Source organism: Ochotona curzoniae, unplaced genomic scaffold (assembly GCF_017591425.1).
Source record: "Ochotona curzoniae isolate NIBS_2020 unplaced genomic scaffold, NIBS_Ocur_1.0 contig_883, whole genome shotgun sequence".
In the NCBI taxonomy this organism is placed as follows: Eukaryota; Metazoa; Chordata; class Mammalia; order Lagomorpha; family Ochotonidae; genus Ochotona; species Ochotona curzoniae.
This window is the reverse complement of record NW_024466599.1, coordinates 32,504,853-32,519,481: the sequence shown is the minus strand read 5'-3', so window position 1 is coordinate 32,519,481 and position 14,629 is coordinate 32,504,853. Positions and strand designations below refer to the sequence as shown.

Sequence of the window (14,629 nt, the reverse complement as noted above, 5' to 3'; positions counted from 1 at the left end):
TGTGCTGATCAAGAAAGGAGCGTGACTGGAGATACATGAGTGTTAAGAGACAAGCAATTAAGACTCAACATTATTCTCATTGTCATCATGCAATCATATTCAAGGCCATAGATGTGTGTTCACTGACCAGCTTAACTTGGTCTCTGGTCATGTTAGATTCCATCAGTTATTACTGAAAAATTGCAATTAGGGGATGTAGTCCTAATAAACATTTGATTATAAATTTAAATCATAAGGGCCCAGCTAGGTATCTCAGTGGCTAAAGTCTTCACCTTGCACACTCGGGATCCCATATGGCAGCCAGTTCATATCCTGGCAGTTCTGCTTTCCTTCCAGTTAGCTGCTTCTGGCCTTATTTAAATAGTTTAAATTATTCAAATATTTATAATTAATTTAAATAAGTCAAATTATTGTTGTGGCTATTATTTAAATAATGAATAGAGAAGTATATTTAACTATAGAGTCTGGTTATTCCATTCATTTTCCTAAATCTAAAATCTGTTTTGTTCAAGAATCCTAATTCTGATCATGTGAATTTTTTACATTCACTTTTTGTGGGGGGGTAGGATATACATAACTTTGAAACTTAGTTAAATTGTCTTTTGAAGGAGTTAGGTAGCAGGAAGGGCAGGATTAGGTACTTAGATTTTAAGAAACCAATGTAAGTAATTATCTGAATCCTGCTTTTCACATTATGTCATACTTGTTTTCTGATTTTGTTTTTCAGTTTCCATAGCAAGGCGTGTACAGGATCCATTAGCCGAGCTAGTGAAAATTGAACCGAAGCACATTGGAGTTGGAATGTACCAGGTAAAGCATTGTGGGTCATTTAATTTATCATTAATACAAATCCATCAATACAAAGAGCAGTACTCAAAGCTGGCCGAGTAATGAAGTGCCACTGGGAATAGATTCCCATTTTCAAAGGTTATACATACAGCCTGTGGGAAGGTAGTTTAGAAAATTGTTTAGGAGAGTATCACATCAGTCCAAGTAAGAGATGATGGTTGCTTGGGCAAAGTTAATGCCAGTAAAGACAGAAGAAAATTAAGTCTACTTTGTAGGAATTACTTGGTATTCAGTGAGGAAAAAATTGTCAAGAATTTGCCCCATGGATTCTAGTAGATGGATATTGGCTAAATAGGGCAGATTTGTTGGAGGAAGATCAGTAACTCAGTTTGGGGAATGTTAAGTTTAAGTTACTTTCAGCAGTTCAGGGGAAGGTGTCAAATAGGAGTTGGCCCTACAAGTCTGAGATGATGGGAAACAACTGTATTAACACTGGAAAGCACAGCACATTGCTTAGCAGAGAGTGAAACAGAAAATATTAAAATAGTACTGAGCTCATGATAATTGTATCTATATTACCACAATGGTAGCATATTCAGAACCCTGAATTCCATGAGATAACAGAAAAGGTTTTTATTAATGTGTGGAAAATATGCTTGGAAAATGGTTCCCATCAGTGAATAGAAATCTCGGGAATTTCTAAAGAGCAATAAATATGAGAACCACAACCACAGAGAAATAAAAATTTGGTACAACTAAAACTTGCAACATTTACAGACCAATAATGTTCATGAAGCAGATGCAGTTTCAGGTAAGTCAAACCAGAATCAGGTTGAAGTAATGCCAAAGGAGATGTGTATAAACTAGCCAGGTCCTTTGTAACCCCTTCCTTAGCATAGCGTGAATCCTAGCTGCAACACTAGTTTATCTGCCTAGCAATACTGGGAGAAGCCTCAAGAGGCTTTGGATTGTCAAGAATATCAAGGAGCCCCATCCTGAGCAGATAAATTCCTGACATGCACTTGACACCTAACAGGCATGCCTGCATTTTCGCTGAAGGCCAGAGCAGAAACAGCATAGACAGATGCATGGCAATTCTGAAATGATCTTACTGTCAAAAACCATTTCACATTTAAAGAAAACCTACACTCTCCCCAAGATGAGGCACCAAACTTAACAGAAGTAGTGAAATAATGAATTGGAAGTAGATTTTTATTAGAGAAATTAATAGTCACAGAAAAGAGATTTTGTATTTATAAAAGTTAACATGGCAGAAGGAAGTTAATCTGTTTAATTATCTTAGAATTTTAAAGAATGATGGTAAAAAACATTGAAGGTATAAGATATGAATTCAAATTAAGAAAATGGAGGGAAGGTACAGTTACTGATAATAAAAGAAAAATTCCCCAAACTGGAGACAGGTCTCTTGAAAACTTCTAATGAATGATGAATAAAAGAATAACCTAAAAGACCTGCACTGAAAAATCTTATGAAATTTTAAAATACCAGTAATAAGGAAGAATTGACTAAAAATAAACATTAAGCAAACATAGTTCATCTACAAAGGAAAGCATCAGATTGACCCCAGTGATATTATTGAAAAAATAAGTAATAGGCAGTATTAATGCAGTAGTTTTAAAGTTGTAGGATAATTGTTTTTGAACTTGTAATTTTGAAATCATAATTTTGTAATCAAGCCAACCATCAATTCAGTGTGAAAGGAAAGCAAAAAATGTTTTTAAACATGCTGTAACTCACCCTATGTGAATGTTAGGCTTTCTTTGAAAGAGCTTATGGAAGTATTCCAGCCAGAAAAGGGAGGGGTGCATCCAAACATGGGAAAGACACGTGAGACAGCGACAACCATTGAAACAGACATATGTGTGGACATAGCCAAATGTCACGCTCAATTCTCACATTTTTAACTGTATACTGTTAATATTTAAATCATTAAATATCTGTTTAAAGATATTTGTTTGGAAGTAAAACACACGTAGAGATCTCCCCTTAGCGGGTTCATTCCCCAAAACTCATAATAACTGGCTGGGCTGATGCCAGAAGCTAGGAACTCAGTTTGTAACTCCTATGTGGAGGACAGGAACCACCTGCCGCCGCTTGGCATGTGCATTACCAGGAAGCTGAGATTTGGGCCTTGAACACAGACTCTTTGGTGTGGGGTGCAGAAGTTGCAAAAAATGTAGTACTTGCTGTGCCAATGCCTATTGGTCTTTGAACAAATACCCCTTATCTGAAATACTGTGATCAGAATTGCTTTGGAATTTCCCAAATTTTGGAATATTTGCTTGTGCATACTGATATATCTTAGGACTGAGACCTAAATGTAAACACAAAATTCATTTTTTATACACCTTGGGCAAATAGCCTGTAGGTAATTTTATACAGTATTGCAGTAGTACTGTACATGAAACAAAGTTTTAGAATGTGAAACTTTTCCTCTTATGGGAGATTTCCCTCCTCAAAAAGCTTCCAATTCTGAATTATTTCAGATTTCTAGTTTTCAAATTAGCGTTGTTCTCTACCTATGATTGTCCAGATCAGATCATATCAGCATGGGACAGTAAAAGAGGAGGAGGAGGTAAAATACTAAGATTTTTTTTTTCAGGAAAAGGATTTAGATATAAATTTATTCTAGAATTTGTGAAGAACAACTGGAATACATTGAGGAACCACCACAGTGATTTAATATAAAGCATTATTATCCTTCCAAACAAAAGCTGAGTAAAGACAGTGAGAAAATATAGTACAGAAAAAAAGCATAGTATAGCTAAACAGCAAGTAGTATAAAGAATAGTGGATGAGTTAACTTCCTATAGTAATAGAGCTTTGGACATCATAAAGTAAAATAGAGTTCTAAGCTATATATGTATGAAATGGTTATTTCATAGTAATAAAAATTGTTTCCCCAAAAATATATATGCTTAAGTACCTTGTATTATCAAATAATCTAGCATCAAGAAATATACTGTATAACCATCTTTTCTGGACATTTGAGAATTAGGACAAGTAATTTTTTTTTTGCATCAATAGAGCATTATGCATTAGTGCATAACAGTTTTATTGAGATGTAATCACATGTTCTAGAGTTCACTCATAATTGTTCAAATCTTTGTCATCCTGTTAGCAGTCACTTCCTCCTTTCCCTCCGCGTCTCAAGGCAACCTCTAATCTACTCTCCTCTTAACATTTCATACACCCAAAATGATACAGTATGTGGTCTTGTGTGATTCACTTCTTTGCCTTCTTTCAAGGTTGGTCCATATTGTAGCATGTATCACTAGTTTATTTTTAAAAAATGATCACATAGTATTCCATTTTTATATGTGGAGCTTTCATGCACACAGATATATCCTATACATGTGTGTATACACACACGTATCACATTGTGTTTATCCACTCACCAATTTAATACATGTAGGTTAGTTCTATTTTGTAGCTGTTATAAATAAATAATACTACTTTGAATAATCGTGTGCAGGTTTTTATGTTGCATGTGTCCATTCCCCTTAGATTTGTACTCGGAATGAATTTTTTGTATCATTTTTTTTAGCAGGTATATTTAAGACCAGATGATGGATTGGGAAAATTATTGGCCACAATTGTATATGAATATGAACTATTAACCTTTTTCTTGTTGATCTGTATGAATTTATATGTTGGTTTATATAAAACCTTTACATGTAATTTTTAAAGAACCTAAACTGTTTATCAAATATAAGTTTCTCTTAAACTCCAACCAATTGTTAGTTCAGTCTAACATTTCAGTAAAATTATGATGAAAAATGAAAAATCTGTGCAGATGAGGAAAGAATAAAATGAGCATTCATATGTGTTGCAGGTAAAGTATAAATCTGGTAAGCTTTATACACAAGTAAGCTGCAATAACAGAATTATAAAAGTATCTTTGATAGAAAGTTATAGACTACCCATCAGTTGAAATATTAACCATTATAAACTCAGGCGTCCAAGATTTTAGCAACATGAGAAATTATTTTAGTATTTTTAAATTGCCATAAACTTTTTGATGCAGGGTAAAACTAATTTTGCTTTTATGTATGAGTATAAAGAAAATGTGAAGAAAAGAAAACGTGGCCAGTGCCTCATCTGTATATCTTTACTTGATGTAATTGGGGGAATGTTATGGTCTTTTTTACTACCCTCTCAAACTTTCTATAGTGAATATGCACTAAGAAAAATTCCTGTAAAATGTGTACCCATTTTATGTCTCAAACAGTTGATACTTTGAAATTCCAGTGCAACCACAGTGGAACTGAATTTCCTTTTTAACAGGATCTTCTAGGTGCTTTTGGTATAAATTTGATACTTTCATTGTGAGTTAAGATAAGAGTAATGGATAAATATTGCTGATTTAAAGAATAAAAGCTATTCAAAGAAGGAATGCTTAATAGATGAAATAATAGAAGCTACAACAGTGTCATTTCAATAGAAACTAAGATACTTTCAGTTTAATAACAGCTAAAATGCTAAAGGCAGCACTCTAGTCCTTGTCTTAGAGAAAGGGGAGAGTTGATTTTAAAAACACATGTCTGTCATTATTTCTGGAGAGAGAAGCAGCCAGTGTGGTCGAAGGACAACATATCCCTAACTGAACCCTAAAGACTTTGCTGGAAAAGTGGCTTGGTATTACTCCCAAAAAAAACACTCTAGGGTGAGGGCAGGATGAGGCAGGGGTTGGCTGGTTTGAGTTCTGTGGGACATGGGAATGGTGGTTTCACTTGGCCCTGTCATACCTTAAAAGCACAACTTAACTCAGTTGGATTTACTTATATTTATTTCTTTTTTGGGCTATGTTTTAGACACTTTTATGCTCATTAACACCTCCATTCGGTAATGAGCATAAGCAGTAACGTGGGAAAGATTCAGAACAACTTCTTCGTTCCTTTCGTGTCTCTCTGTTAGATCATTTGACAAAGCAAAGAATAAAATGGTTATCCAAAATAAGTTTTTGGAATGTGTAGTGGCTTCTATATCCAGGCCATCTTTATTCCTCATTATCGTGGGGAGTGAGGAGTTACTGGGCAAGGAGAATCATCTTTCTAGCTGAAAAGGTTCATGGTAAAACCTCAGAGATGAGAATTTGCATTTTATTTCACCACCCCCTGTGTGAGATCAGTTGTGGCTCAAAAGCATAAGAACAACTCTTCAGCTTAGAGATAAACGTCTGAAAGATGGTTTTATTTAAAATTCAGGGATTATTAATTTTAGTATCAGTTTAGGCTTGTAAAATATAACATACTTCATCTTTTATATTGTTTGCTAAAATCTTTTAGTGAATAATGCAAAGGATTAAAATCTTCTCATCTCTAAGATTGTCACTGTAAAGGGACACAGGGATGGTCTGTCTTATGGCTAGTCTCTTACCTAACTTTTTTTTTTTAAAAGATTTATTTTTATTACTTTTTTTTATTGGAAAGGCGGATATACAGAGAGGAGAGACAGAGAGGAAGATCTTCCATCCGATGATTCACTCCCCAAGTGAGCACAACGGGCCGATACTATGCCAATCCGAAGCCAGGAGCCTCTTCTGGGTCTCCCACGCGGGTGCAGGGTCCCAAAGCTTTGGGCTGTCCTGGACTGCTTTCCCAGGCCACAGGCAGGGAGCTGGAAGGGAAGCGGGGCTGCCAGGATAGAACCGGCGCCCACATTGGCTCCCAGGCGTGCAAGGCGAGGACCTTAACCACTTGCGCCACCGCGCCGGGCCCTCTTACCTAACTTTTGTTTACATTTTTGTCCCGATCCTAAAGTAATATTTTCAAACACAAAGGTGAAACAGGAAACTATTCTAAACTGACGCATTATTCACATAGGGGAATTCTCTGCCAAAATCATTTTGTAACCTTACTCCTCAGGATAACAGGCTGCGCCTGAGTCTCTGGTTTGCAGAGTATTAAGAGTGAAATTCAAACTTAACCTTGCATTTCATGCATCTCTGACGATGCAGAGATCAGACTGAGTGGAAACAAGTAATTAACTGTGGCGGGGAATGTGAACCAAACTCATTAATAGAATTTGCTAATTATCCTTTTAATTTCAAGTTTTAAGTTTCCTATCCTGGATATTTTTTGCCTTCACATTGAAATGTTAGTTTGCCTCCATTGAAATGTTAGTGTTCAGATTCTTAGAAGTCACCAACAGTGAAGTAAGTCATATGCATGGATATATGTACCCTATTGCAGCCTCAATACTCATCTTTGAAAGAAGTGTGGTATGTTAGTATGATTTCAAGGACCTTTTACCAATAATACTTTAAATTATTAATAATGGCATATTTAATTCCCTTTATCTTTTGTTTGCTTACTCTTTGCACATCATTGACCTTGGCAGTGAAACTAGATCCACTTCAGTTTTTATTCAGGTTCACCTTCCAGTTCGCATACATCAGCACAAAAGTCCTTGTTACTATAACCTTAAGGAATTTTCTCTCTAAATTATCATGATGATTGGAAAAATCTACATATGGTGTTAAACTGTGACCGTTGAAGCTGGTATTCAGCCTAGTAGTTAGAATTCTGGTTAAGATGCCTGAGTCCCACATTGGAGTACCTGGATTTGATATCCAAGTCTTGCTCCTGATGGTAACCCCTGGTGATCCCCATGTTGGTAGTTCACTACTAAGCCCTCTTGCAGTTATAGCTCAAGTAGTTGGGTTCCTGCCACCCACATGCAGACCTGTGTTGAGTTCTCAGCTCCTAGATTTGGCCTGACCCATTTCCAACTATTGCAGACATTTAGGGAATGAAAAATAAAGGAAGAGAAAGGATTACTTCTGTTACTCTAGAATCAGAAATAATTCACACAATGCACAGACAGGAAGAAGGGATTTACAACATATAACGTGTAAGTAATCCAAAATATATAACTATCCCCTACAAATAGAGAAAACTCAACAGAAAGAAAAAGTAGACAGAGGATATGAGTAAGTAATTCACAGCAGAGAAGACACAAAATACCACTAAATTAAGAGGGAAAATAACACTTCCACCAATAATAGGAAAAATACAAACTAAAATCATAATGAAAACCCCTTCGGATTGTGGTTTAATGCACTGAGCCACAACAGTCCCTAAAAATGTAAATCCTTGCACCCTTTCCTCAGACTTGCATGATTAGATATTCTGGAAACATTGCTTCCTAATCTGCATTGTGTTGGTTTGAGAACCGCTATCAAAACCCCTTCTTGGTCTTGTTAAAATACAGATTCTGTTCCAATTGATCTTGAGTTGGAAATCAGCAGGACATGCTAGTGTCTAAGACAGTTTGAACAAGCAAAAATCAACATGTGTGGAACCTGTGCTGTGATATATCATGTTAAACCGCTTCCTATGGCTGCAGCAGTCCATGTGGACACAGGTTCGAATCCTGACTCCTCCACCTCTGATCTAGCTCTCTGCTAAATGTGCTTGGGAACACAGCAGAGGATGGCCCAAGTGCTTTGGCCCCTGCATGCACTTGGGAGACCTGGAAGAAGCTCCTGGCTCCTGGCTTCTGTCTTCAGGCCAACACAGCTCTGGCCTTTGTGGCCAAATGCGAGTAAATCATTGGATAGAAAATCTCTCTCTCTCAATCTCCCCTGTCCTTCCCACAATTTTACCTTTCAAATAAATACAATAAGCCCTTTTTAAAAAATCAACGTTGTGGAATACTACAAAAACAAAGGAAATACATAAAATTATATAAAATATGCCCACTGAAATGGTAGAAGTAGAAATGGAATAAAAAAATATATAAGAATAAAAGAAAGGTGAGCACTTAAAAAAGACACATATGTACAGATTGTTCCAGAAGGGAGCCTTTTTAATTTTTTTTTACAAGGAGACCAGGATTTAAATGGCTTTGTATCCACATCTGTTGGAGGAGGTAGAAATACAGAAGGAGAAATGTGACAGTCTGGAAATGGCATAAGCTTGGTACTTGGAGGAGAGATGGCATCTCCAGAAGGTCTGCAGAAGACCTCAAAACAAAGACTATGCAGTGGTGGAGGGTGGCAGGGCTGTGAGGGATGGTCCTCTACTTGTTAATGTTCATTCTTCTGTAAGAAATAGCAGTCTACTGTATATGCTGTATCCCTCCCACCCCCCAAAAATAACAGCTAGTATATACATTTCTGGAATCACAGTATTTGTTCATTGTCTCTTTCCTCTAATACAATATAAACCCTTGTAAGAAAGCAGGCTGTTTGCTTTGTGCACTCCCAGGAACTGACACGTGGTATACGTTCCAATTTTGCTGATTGAATGAATGTTAGAGTATCAATATGGTTGATCTTTATTGTATTTGTTCTGTTATGAACACATCATTAAATTTTCTAGCTTGTTGCTTCAAATAGTTTGTTGGGTAAACCCATATTTTTGACAATAGTATTGCTTTTTTTAAAAAAAAATATTTATTTTTATTACAAAGTCAGATATACAGAGAGGAGGAGAGATAGAGAGGAAGATCTTCCATCCAATCGTTCACTCCCCAAGTGAGCGCAATGGTCGATGCTATGCCGATCCGAAGCCGGGATCCAGAAAATTCTTCTGGATCTCCCACATGGGTGCAGGGTCCCAAAGCTTTGGGCTGTCCTCGACTGCTTTCCCAGGCCACAAGCAGGGAGCTGGATGGGAAGTGGAGCTGCCAGGATTAGAGCCAGCGACCATATGGAATCCCAGTGCATTCAAGGCGAGGACTTTAGCCGCTAGGCCACAGTGCTGGGCCCAATAGTATTGCTTTTTAATTAAACTAATTTAAGGAAAAATACCTTAAATGCCTTGTCTTCCTTTCCAGTCTTCCCTTACTCTTACACTTGGGTCCTTAAAGTTTTAAGTTCTTTATGTTCAAATAAAAAGAAATTTGTTCAGTTCTTTGGCCAGATAGGGGTCTCTTCCTGCAGTTTGGAAAATTTCTAATCAAAATTTTGGCTTGTGTATATGTACATACATGTGCACATAAATGCGAACATATATAATGTAATCATTCTTATATGCACAAGGACGCTTCGAAAAGTGTGGAAAATGAAATTTAAATATCTATTTTGATGCAAGAAATTTGAAATCATGCAATCATGCATACTCTTCTCATCATATATATTTTTAATATATTTTTCCATGCACTTTTGAAGACCTTTTGTGTATAACTTTAAACATACCATTTTCTTATTAACATATAGCATTGATACTTGAAAACAGTTCTATTAAAGGTTTAAAGATGCTGGTAAAATGACTTTACTGTTTCATAAATAGCCTATTTTCTTGTTTTATTTTCTTATTGTATTTGGCATATTCTTTTTCAGAATCATATGTTAAGACCTAAGTAATTTGAAAACATTTTGTCTCATTTACAAATGCTTGAATCAGTCTCTAATTTTGTGTCTCAGTATTTTGTCCCAGTAGGAGCTTCCTATTTGGAGATGACCTTATTGTGAATTACTGGCCTGGTGGAGGATTTGATACATTGTTCAAATGCAATCTTTCTGATCAGAATAACCAATGCCATACATAATTTTTACTGTTCTTTATGACAGAATGCCTTGTGTAGTCTTGATGGGCTCTTTCCTGATCGACCTTTTAGAAGACTGTTACTTTTTTACTGTACTTCTGTGCCAGTCAGCCAGTCATCTCAGAGCATGGAATGTGTTTTCAGAAGATTCCTTAGCACACTATTTTCCTGTGCTGAATTTTAATTGAAGTTAGGCATTGAAAAGTAAACAGTGCTTGCTGATTATCTGTGTGGTGAAACATCAAATGAAAAACCTAATGAGAAGCGAGAGCTGTGAGATTGTTATTTACGAAGCAACTAGAGTTCCTTAATCCGCACACTTCTCTTCATTTCTTATCTGTATGGTGTCTAATCTGTTCTCTGTAGAAATAGTTGTTATCTGGACAGGTGAGAGGGATTAGTTATCTAAATAAAAAGTAAAGTTATCTGTCAGAATGAGTTTATGAGTGCTCCTGCTAATCTAATCTTTGTTACTGAACAGTAAGGTTATTGTTTGTATACTGGTTAGATTTCAGATTCTGCATAGAAAGTCTGCCAACTACCAAGGATGGAGTAAAATTACTCAAAGTTTTTAATTCTGGTACTCTTTCTGTTTTGGTGTTTTTTTTTTTTTTTGCTGTAATTAAATGTGGATTATAGTTTAGCATATTGATAGAGTCTTGTGATTTTTTTTTTACTACCATTTAATAATATTCACTATTGGGAAAAAAAAAATTGTTGAAAACCCAAGTACTACAAGACTACTAAAATGTAAAAATACTAGGAGGACTGAGTCTCTGTAGTTGTTCCAGAGTGTTGATTGACTCGCTCCCTTATATGCATGTGTGTGCTCATGGACTTCTGAAAAGGCACAGGTACATTTAATTACTTCTAAGATTGCGTTACACTCTCAAGAGTAAGGTATCGCCATCATAGTGACGGCATGACCCTGCAGAAAGGTTAGAGGGTTGAGGTGAGCAATGAGCCCTGCCTGCAAAGTGACTGTAACATGGTACAGCAACAGGAAAACCAGCCTGCTCAAGTCACAGTGCCAGTTCACACATGGCGCGTTTCCTCACCTAGTCTGTCTTGTGCTATAGACGGTTGTATTGCAGTGTCCTTTTTTCTGGTGATCATGGAAAAGAATTTGGGGGCCAGAGAGGGGAGAGTCCGTGCTGAGGAAAAATTATATTGACAATAGAGTCTCTCCCCCCTCCCCGCTTTGGTTATTCTCAATAGTTTAATATCATTACCAGATTATGAAAGTTAATTTTCTGGATTTGTATACAGCGAAGATTATTTCTAAGAAAAAAAAAAGGCATGTTATGGTTGGTGGTTTTGAACAGCTGATTTTAGAAAGTATCTGTTTGGGGATGTAACTCAACTAGTACCCTGTTCACTCTGGCATTGTATTTTTTTTTTTAATAGTCTAGATCAGAGTGCCCAAACATCTTGTTGTACTGTTACTAAAAACTGTGTGTTTTTCTCAAGTATATAATTGAATGGCATTTTTTTCCTGATATATACAAAGCTTTTGTTTCATTATTTATTTGAAATAAATGGGGCCAGAAGGTATGAGTACAGTTAGGTTTTGTTGGAGGGGGGCTTGCAAAACCTTTTTGAGGCATGATGTGCAAGTGAGTGTTTTTAAGTCTCAGAGGTGTGATTATGTCATAACAGCCATAACCTCTGGGCTTGCTTTATTACTTTTATTAAAACAAATCTGTATGGGGGTGCTATGTATATTTTGGTGATGAAGGAAATGAGGTGGTTAATTTATTATGTGAACAAGCACTTTCAACTAACCACAGCGTGATTCACTGAGAGTGCAGTGGAAAGGCCTTGCTCTTTAGAAATGACTGCGTTTTGATTTGTAGACTTTAACTTTCAACACCAGAACACGAGTTCTGTCTCTAAAATGATTCTTTTTCTTTTTCTGTAATGTTTTTGTCTAACTTCAAACTTGAAATTAAAAATTTTTGTTTTTAAGTTTTGTTATTTGAGGAACAGAGACAGGTGGGGAGAGAGAGACAGAGAGACATAGAAACAGACAGCTCTGATCCACAGACTCACTCTGTCAAATACCTGCAATGTCTGGTACTGGGCCAGGCCGACCTGGAAGCCAGAATCCCCAGCTAAGTCTCCCGTGGGTGGCAGGTACTCAAATCACTTAAGCTATCACTACTGTATCATATAGTATGCATTAGTAGAAGGCTGAAATGAGAAACAGAGCTGGGAATTGGATACAGTGATGTGTTATGAGACATCTTTACCAATGTCTCACCTCTAAACTTGAAATTTTTCCCTTCTTAAGGTGGTTGATTTACTGGGTGTCAGTGATATAAACAGTCTTTGGCAGCAAGATCAGTGGAAAAAGAAGTTGAAGATCCGTGTGTTTGGGCATCAGAGTAGTGAGTAACATCCTTAACTGTCTAAGTAGCATCCACATACACCTCAGAATATAACTCAATAATCTAAATTAACATTCTTAACCCTCAATGAAACGGGTGAATGGAGTCAGAGAGCAGTTAAGGAAAAATGAGGTACCAGTTGTTCCTCCTATTTTAGGATGTCTGAACAGATCCTAGAGTGGAAAAGAAGGTCATTCTGCAGGAGAATCTCTGTCATGCATTCGTTTAGTGGTAGGGGTCGGTTATGGGCAGGATGAACATGTACTACCACACGAAACTGCACACTCTGTAGAGTGGGATTGTAAGAGGACTTGACCATCTTAACAGGCTTGTAGTCTGTGTAAAGCAATTGTTGTATACTCATAAACAGCCCTTGCAAAAACCAGGAGGTTATTTTCCTTGGAGCTGAGCCATGGAGCATCCTCTGAAATGTGAACTTGCCTAGAGAAAGTAAAAATTGGTCATCTTCCCAGAACTACTGAAAAGCCCTCCTTCCAGATGTGCCCGGTACCAACCATGATAAACTGAAAGACTTAGCAATGAGTGTAACTGTAAGTGGCAACAATTAATTAAGACATTTTTTGTGTCTGGAACATCATGGCTTTATGGAAGTCAAGATAACAATCAATTTTATGTGTTATCTGTGCTGCTTTGGAAAAGAGCACTAAGTTTACTCTGAAATTTGTGCCATTCCTTCATAGCACCTCCCAGGGTGAACTGGCAAAGGCCACGACAAACATTATTTGTGTAGTTCAAAGGCAGTGTGCAGAGGGGAGGTCCAGACCTGTGGTTTCTGCGTGCAGAGTGAGTTGGGAGGGAGCAACGGCCTGCCCTGGTTCACAGTCACCATGGTGACAGCATGGCCACTTGGAGACTGCCTTGGCCATGGTGACTGGAAACGGTCATCCACAGTCCCAGATGTGGTAGAAATTTAATTCTAAACGGAAATGGGCATGTAGGCGAAGCTTCATGTTAGTGATCTTGGTGGATTTCTCACACTTACCGGTATGCTCACTGGTGGAGTAACACTGTGTTTTAGGTATTCCAAGAGAAATCCTTGCCACTGTACTATGTGAGGTAGCACTTAATTTGCCAAAACTGGTTTTGTCTTTATAACAGTATAAGATTGAAAATTAAAAATTATTCTTGAGAGTTGGATTTGAATAGTCTGGTCCTCTTCCTCTCTGAAATTCGCACGCAAACCAATGGACAATTCCACAGCAGTTACTTTTTAACGTGTGGCCAAGAGAAGTGTCTAAGTTCCAGATACGCTCGTCATCCTGCTTGGCTTTGTTGTCTTTCCTCCTGCTTTGCATGCTTCTGTGTCTCTCGCCTTGTCTCCTTCAGTCTCCTATAACCTGCTGTTAGAGGAGATCGTTTGTTCACAAGCTCCTCGTGTAGGGCCCCTTCCTGGGGTGTGAAGTACAACCAGGCTTCTAAAAAATGATTCAACCCTCGTTTACCTCTTGAAGCCTGCTCACATATGCATTGACAAACAAAAGCAATTTTTTGAATGTTCAAAAATACAAGATTATGGGCATGCTACCAAAGTTAACATTAAGTGAACATAGACCCAGTACTGGTAGCAAAACACAGAAGTCATTCAGCCCGCTCTGTCGGATGATAAGGACATGATTTTAAATAATGAGAAGATTGTAGTTGACAGTGATGTGGAGGGTAGCTTGTTATGAAGAGATGTTATGCTTAAAATTATTGGCAAAAGGAAATTCGGATTCCAGAGCCAAATATTTGATGAATCACATGTAGGGCACCTGCTGCTCATTGACCTCACCTGTGCCCATCATTGCAGTTGAGTAGTTGCAATTCAGGATGTGTTTAATCAGAATTTTCCTGACAAGTAAAGCTCAGTGAACAGCAAGGCTGCATGAAACTCGACTTAGATCAACTCTGTGACTGGCATCCTCACCTTGGTG

General features: G+C 37.3%; 1 protein-coding gene across 2 annotated transcripts in view; it reads left to right on the top strand.

Annotated features, from left to right (window-relative positions):
* Positions 1-14,629, top strand: part of SRBD1 (S1 RNA binding domain 1) — a 179,665-nt gene that overhangs the window by 93,134 nt on the left and 71,902 nt on the right. For both annotated transcript variants that reach the window (XM_040993200.1, XM_040993201.1), the window contains exon 16: positions 728-810. In XM_040993200.1, the coding sequence (XP_040849134.1) occupies positions 728-810 (83 nt within the window). The remainder of the gene's footprint in view (positions 1-727; positions 811-14,629) is intronic.